Genomic DNA, 6,161 nt, shown 5'->3' with positions numbered 1-6,161 from the left:
TAGCCTGGGAATGGGGGGCACAGAATCCTTCCCTGGGCTATGACACTTTCCGAAGCCATTTCATGGCTGCTGCTCCAGCCTTGGGGCTGACGTGGCATCTGTAACCCCTTTACAGTGTGCATACGTGTGTGTGTGTGTAACGCTGACAGACCTTGGTTGTCAGCAGGCAGGATAGAACAGGAGACCTCCAGAGCTTAGTGCATGAGCCTCTACTGCATAAGCTAAATATGACAAGTCTATGAAAATTGTCAGCAATGCTTCCTGCACCACCAACTGCCTGGCTCCTTTGGCCAAGGTCATCAATGACAACTATGGCATAGTGGAAGGTCTCATGACCACTGTCCATGCCATCACAGCCACACAGAAGACTGTGGATGGCCCCTCTAGGAAGATGTGGCGAGATGGCAGAGGTGCTGCCCAGAACATCATCCCAGCATCCACTGGTGCTGCTAAGGCTGTGGGCAAGGTCATTCCGGAGCTGAATGGGAAGCTCACTGGAATGGCTTTTCATGTTCCAACTCCCTATGTCTCTGTTGTGGACCTGACTTGTCGTCTGGAAAAACCAGCCAAGTATGATGACATTAAGAAGGTGCTGAAAAGTGCCTCTGAGGGGCCTATGAAGGGCATCCTGGGATACACCGAGGACCTGGTTGTCTCCAGTGACTTCAACGGTGACAGCCACTCATCTATCTTTGATGCAGCTGCTGGCATTGCTCTCAGTGATCACTTTGTCAAACTGGTCTCCTGGTATGACAACGAGTTTGGATACAGCAACCGTATTGTGGACTTGTTAGTTCACATGGCATCTAAGGAGTAAGCCAGGTGCATGGATCAGCCTGTGCCTGGGGAATGAGGTTTGTGGGGGAAGTCTCGCTGGAGATCCTTGTTCCTCCCACCCCTCTTCTCACCACCACTCAGCTCTGCAGCCTGCAGCAAGAAGCCAGTTCTGTTCCATCTGTCTTCCCCATTCCTCTACTGTGTATCTGAAGCTTGGGGGAGGTGGAGAGGCTAACAGAAGCTGACTTGTTTCTATATCACATTTTCTCAAATAAAGTAATAGCTGCATAAGCTAAAAGCCAACCGGCTCTTAGCTAAGGCTGTAGAGCAGACTCATTAATGACTCTCTCTTTAAGTGGTCTTGGTGCCACTAGATGGGACAGAACACCACACCCAGGAGGTGTGTGGGTTACATGTGCGCTGGCCTGAGGGTCCATGTGGTTGCAGTTAAAGTAGCATGTTCTCATTCCTTCCTTCAGACCTCAAATTCCCCCTCCACATTTCTATACAGTCAATATGACACACTTGGGTACAGAATTCTGTGCACACTCTCCAGTACCACAGCAAGTGTAGGATTTTGCATATTTTTGATTGAACAGGTTGTTATGGGCCCCTCCCTCCTGTGTAACATTTTCCCTGACAAGCAGAGCCCTAAACACCTACCTGTTTAATCAAAATATAACCACTGTTGAAAAAAGTAACACAGACTGTTGAAAACTTCATCGTATTCAGGAAGCAGGAGATAATTCTGGAAAGTAGCAGTTAAAATGAGTTAGTGCCTTCAACCACAGTGAAAGCCACAGATAGTCTGAATGTAAATAAACCATTTTCGCCCCTCACTTAGCCAATAATTCAGCAGTCTATCCCTGCGCTTAGGACATACTGAACTGGAGGCTTACATGTTGGTGCAGCTTCAACATTTTTATGAATAAAGGTTGTGTGCAGCCACTTTCCATTTCTTTGCTTTGTCTCTCGTAAATGAATGCTGTTGACAGAAGGGAACTACTATTTGCATAGGACATCTTGCTTATTCTAACACATAAGCAGCCTCCTTATGTCGTGAGACAAAAAGCATCACAACTGTTATAAATCTTCTGAAACAAGGATTAATGTGAAAGGCAATGAATATAATTATCTAATGTATGAACCTTAACTACATAAGCAACACAACCATGTCACACAGAGACAGGGCACACCAAAAATCCTGGAACTTCATGGAAGTTTTAATCTGGTCTCTGTGAGATCTGAGGTGAGATCTGAGTTCTATGGCTCAGACTTGTCTCCAATGATTGTCTGAATATACCAAATACAATGGTGTTACTGTGTGATTAGTCCTCAGAATAAGCTGTGATATATCACTAGGTAACTTGGATATTAACTCATGCTGCTAATTTAGATAGATACACTAAGAGTGAAAATGGTATTTAGCCCATACTGATTTCTTTAAATCTATGAGCAGGCTTTGATATTACTGACTCCCAGATTGTGTTGAATCGGCTGTGGACTCTCACATTAGTGTTTCAGAAAGAGCCCAGAGGGTGGTAGGAGGTAATTGCTCATTTGTCCCGAGGGGCAGATATGGTTCCACAGGATTCTATTCCTTCAGCCCCGCTCCTCACCATGGCTGTAAGGATTCTGAGGTAAGCAAGTTGCTCTGGTATCGCTCTTCCTCACTCTCATCAAATCCAGGAGGAGTACTATCTTTGATCTCCAGTATGTGGCAGAGATAGGGGCTTGGGTGAGAGCAGCCTTCAACATAGTTGATCAATTACTGTTAACAAGACTTATCTGAAATGGATGGCAAAGCATTACCATAACTTCAAGCATTCCTCTTAGATAGGACTTGGAGTTATGCGTTACAGCCTCAGTAGCTAGCACTGCCTGAAAGCCATCGCTTGTTCCACAGGGATCAGTATATTTTCCTCCTTCTCTCCAATCCCTACATGAAACCATGTGGAGAGACTGGGAGGCACAACAGACTCCTTATCCCAAAAGCATGCTGACCAAACCCAGCTTTGCATCTCGTGCTCAAAAGACACCATCAGCATTATCAAAGATAGCACAACACCCGCACAAGATCAGTACCTGATTCAAACTGAAGCCAGGTGAGACTGAGGCAATGCTAGGGGGAAGGGGAACATCACAGAGCTAGCCAAGATGCTGACCTGTTCCTCCATTGAGGGCATCTGCCCTCTGTTCATTAGCATGGTGTGAAGTTCTCACTTATAGTTGATGGTGGATACCCAGGTAACAAATTTGGTTAAAAATGCCTCATTCTGCCTCCAACTTGCTTGGAGAGTGAGCCCCTTACTGCCAGAGGAGACGCTAGTGACAGAGATCCGTGTATTCATCAGCTCCAGAGTGAATTCCTATCTCTCAATGTAGCTTGGGATGAAGGAGAAGGGAGCAATATAATAATTCTAAATTGTGCCGAATGAGGCAATCTGTCTCCTTACGGGGGAAAACCACCCTGGACACAGCCCACGAGTGCTCAGCACCTCCTGCTAACTCCCACTTTACTTCTGATGCCAAATCAAGGCCTTGAACAAGCAGGGTCCATGCTACCTCAGAGACCCACTAGTCATTCACAACCCACTGAGACAACTGCACTTCAATGGGGCAATGCAGCTAATTATACCTAGGAGGCCCTTGACTACAGAATGACCTACCTGAGAAGAGATTATGCAGCCCAGTCAGCCATTTGCAGAGCACTTTGCACAACACAAAGGTTTATAACAAAAGCCTTCCTTCAATGACTGAACACAAGAAATAGCAGCTACAACAAACCATCTGGGGCTGAGGCTTAGTCTAGATAATGTTTGTAGGCTGATGGAAGCTGTATAGCAAAATGGTGCCTGCCCTCTGACCAAGTGAGCCTGTCCTCTTTGTCAATGAGGGTCACAAATTTCAGTGCACTTTAGGATGGCAGATTGCACCTGTATTTGGCATGATGAGTGCAAACGTTTGGCTCCTACATCGATACTGCTGTGGTGATCTCTGCCTTTGTGACCTCCACACGGCTTTACTGTTACACTGTCTACATCAGTCTACCCTGGAAGGCCACTCAGATGCACAGCTACTCTGGAATGCAGAGCCTCCTCGCTTCACTGTGCTACCTTCAGTGAGCGCATTACATTAGTGCTCCAAAGGGTGAGTTGTCTCCCTGTTTGCTTTAGGTGTTGATACTGCTCTTTGAGAGAAAGAGTTTGAAAAGCTGCCTTGCCTTTCTGCACCTGCAAATGGTGGGCACAATTTTGCACTTGCCATTATTCATTGATTGAATTAATCTCACTCGGGCATCTACGTACCTTTTCTGTGGCAGCAGTTGGGTAACAGGAAATGGCATCCATTTCACTCAGTTCTTTGTATTCTCAAAACTGAGAGGGCAAAAAAAGAAGCTGGACTGAGGTCCATTCAGATGCAAAAATCAGACCCTCTAGCCCTATATAGTTGAAATCCTAGATATCTTGTCATTGCCTCTCTTTCAGAGCACTCGCATAGCAGGGGAGTTCGGTTTATATGCTCTTGCTTACAATCCTTAGTTTTGAATGTCTAAAGGTGGTGACAGGGTGTTCTCAAAGGAAATTTCACAATAGAATTCACTTCCCCTGCTCATTTGTTAGGGCCCAGGCCCGTTGACTTTCAAGTCACAGTGCAAGACCTTTTTCTGTGGAGGTGGGATATACTCCTGCTTCCTTCTACTTGCAAGATTGAGGCACTTAAAACTTAGGTCGACATAGCTAAAACCTCAGGGGTGTGAAAAATCCACACCCCTGAGGACCGTAGCTATGCCAACCTAACCGCCGGTGTAGAGTACCTGGCTCAATGGAAGAATACTTCTGTGAGTTTAGCTACCATTGCCCAGGGAAGTGGTGGTTCCTATAACAATGGAAAAACCCCGTCTATTGGTGTAGGCTGCAGCTACGCTATGGGATTATACTGGCAAAACTACTGACCTGTGCTACGTTGCTATAGTGCTCTGTAGTATAGACATATTCTTGGTCTCTTTACATTTAGTTTGAGGTTAGTTATCTAAGTGTGCATGTGTTTTTTAAGTAATTTATGTGCAAGTACTGAAGACACAATACGATGAGCGCATTTTTAAAAATAAATAGGCCAGATACTCAGTTGATGTTAACTGGCATGACTATTGATAAAAGTGGAGCTACACCAATTTACACCATCTGAGACTCTGTCCCAATGAATGTAGGCTGTGCAATACCCAGGGCAAAGATAGAATACTATTTTTGTAAACAGTCTCTTACCCTGCCTTAAAATTGTAGTTCTCCTTGTAGTAATGCAACAGTGGTAAGAATCTTTTGGCTTTAAAGAACTCTGACATAATTTATATCGTATTAAACTGCCCTCTGACTGAGCAAGTCAGTCAACTATAAAGAACAAAAGTCAATACATTAAAAAGAAAGAAACACTGCAGCCCTCACCATCTGCAGTAGTCACAGTATTTTGTGATATTTAGCATGGGAAGTACCACTGCCAAGATGCCAAGTGTTGAATTTTTAATGGTGCCCATTGTATCTACTTGAAAGACTTCCTCCACCATTGGCCCCAATCCTGTTACCTGATTCATATAAGTAGACCTTTGTGGACCCCCTATTGACTTTAATAGGACCTCAAGTGGTCATTAGGCCCAACCTGTGCAGATTCATTGGCAGGATCATCGCCCATTGTTTGTAATGGTATAAGGGTGGCTCCTATCTGCTATGTGAACCTTAAAACTGGCCAAAATGTAACTATGTTGTTCAGAACAGCAAGAAATTTGAGAGATTTATGGTCTATATTGACAGTAAAAAATATTTTCAAATACTTACATTTCCTGCTCTGACATTATTTCAGCATGTTGAAGGAGTCCCAGGGTCTTCTTGTGTACTTATGTGGTTTTAAAGACTGCTACTAATTTCCTTTCAAAGGAGAAATCCAGTTTCAACATCACCTCGTTTTTTAAAAAAGAACATGAAAAACAGTAATAAATTTCATTTTGGCTCAGTTAATGTAAAAAAATGCTTTTAAAACAAATGAATGTCATCTTCTAACCGCAATGTCTGGATGTGCTGGAAGAGTCTGCCAATGTCCCCTATACCGTACGAACACGTATCTTGAAAGAAGGATTAAAATAAAGAGCCCAACCCTGCTCCCATTGAAATCTACCCAGCAGAAAGATTTCTGATGCACTGAGCAAACACTGTGGTTATTGGGTCCTCAAAAATTCTGTATTAAGTTCTGTCTCTGGAGAGGTGCTTAAAAATTCATAATACTGTGTATCTATTGATGTATTTAACGGAACTCTGGAGTAAGAAAGCAGAACTCTCCAATACTGTCAAGATAACACTGCCAAATTTTCCTTTGGATCTATACATTTCCAGATG

At 44.0% G+C, this 6,161-nt stretch overlaps 1 protein-coding gene across 1 annotated transcript; it reads left to right on the top strand.

Annotated features, from left to right (window-relative positions):
• The first annotated feature begins 228 nt into the window (after positions 1–228).
• Positions 229–1,058, top strand: LOC116826856 (glyceraldehyde-3-phosphate dehydrogenase-like). Its single transcript, XM_032783873.2, has one exon. It carries the CDS (start codon positions 239–241, stop codon positions 815–817), a length of 579 nt encoding a protein of 192 aa, XP_032639764.1. The 5' UTR covers positions 229–238; the 3' UTR covers positions 818–1,058.
• The last annotated feature ends 5,103 nt before the right edge of the window (positions 1,059–6,161 follow it).

The sequence above is a fragment of the Chelonoidis abingdonii genome, chromosome 2 (genome assembly GCF_003597395.2).
Source record: "Chelonoidis abingdonii isolate Lonesome George chromosome 2, CheloAbing_2.0, whole genome shotgun sequence".
In the NCBI taxonomy this organism is placed as follows: Eukaryota; Metazoa; Chordata; order Testudines; family Testudinidae; genus Chelonoidis; species Chelonoidis abingdonii.
This window is presented reverse-complemented; position numbering and strand designations above follow the sequence as displayed.

Bases quoted from the DNA above. Each gene is read 5' to 3' on its own strand.
- LOC116826856 (XM_032783873.2), top strand. From the start codon at position 239: ATGAAAATTGTCAGCAATGCTTCCTGCACCACCAACTGCCTGGCTCCT.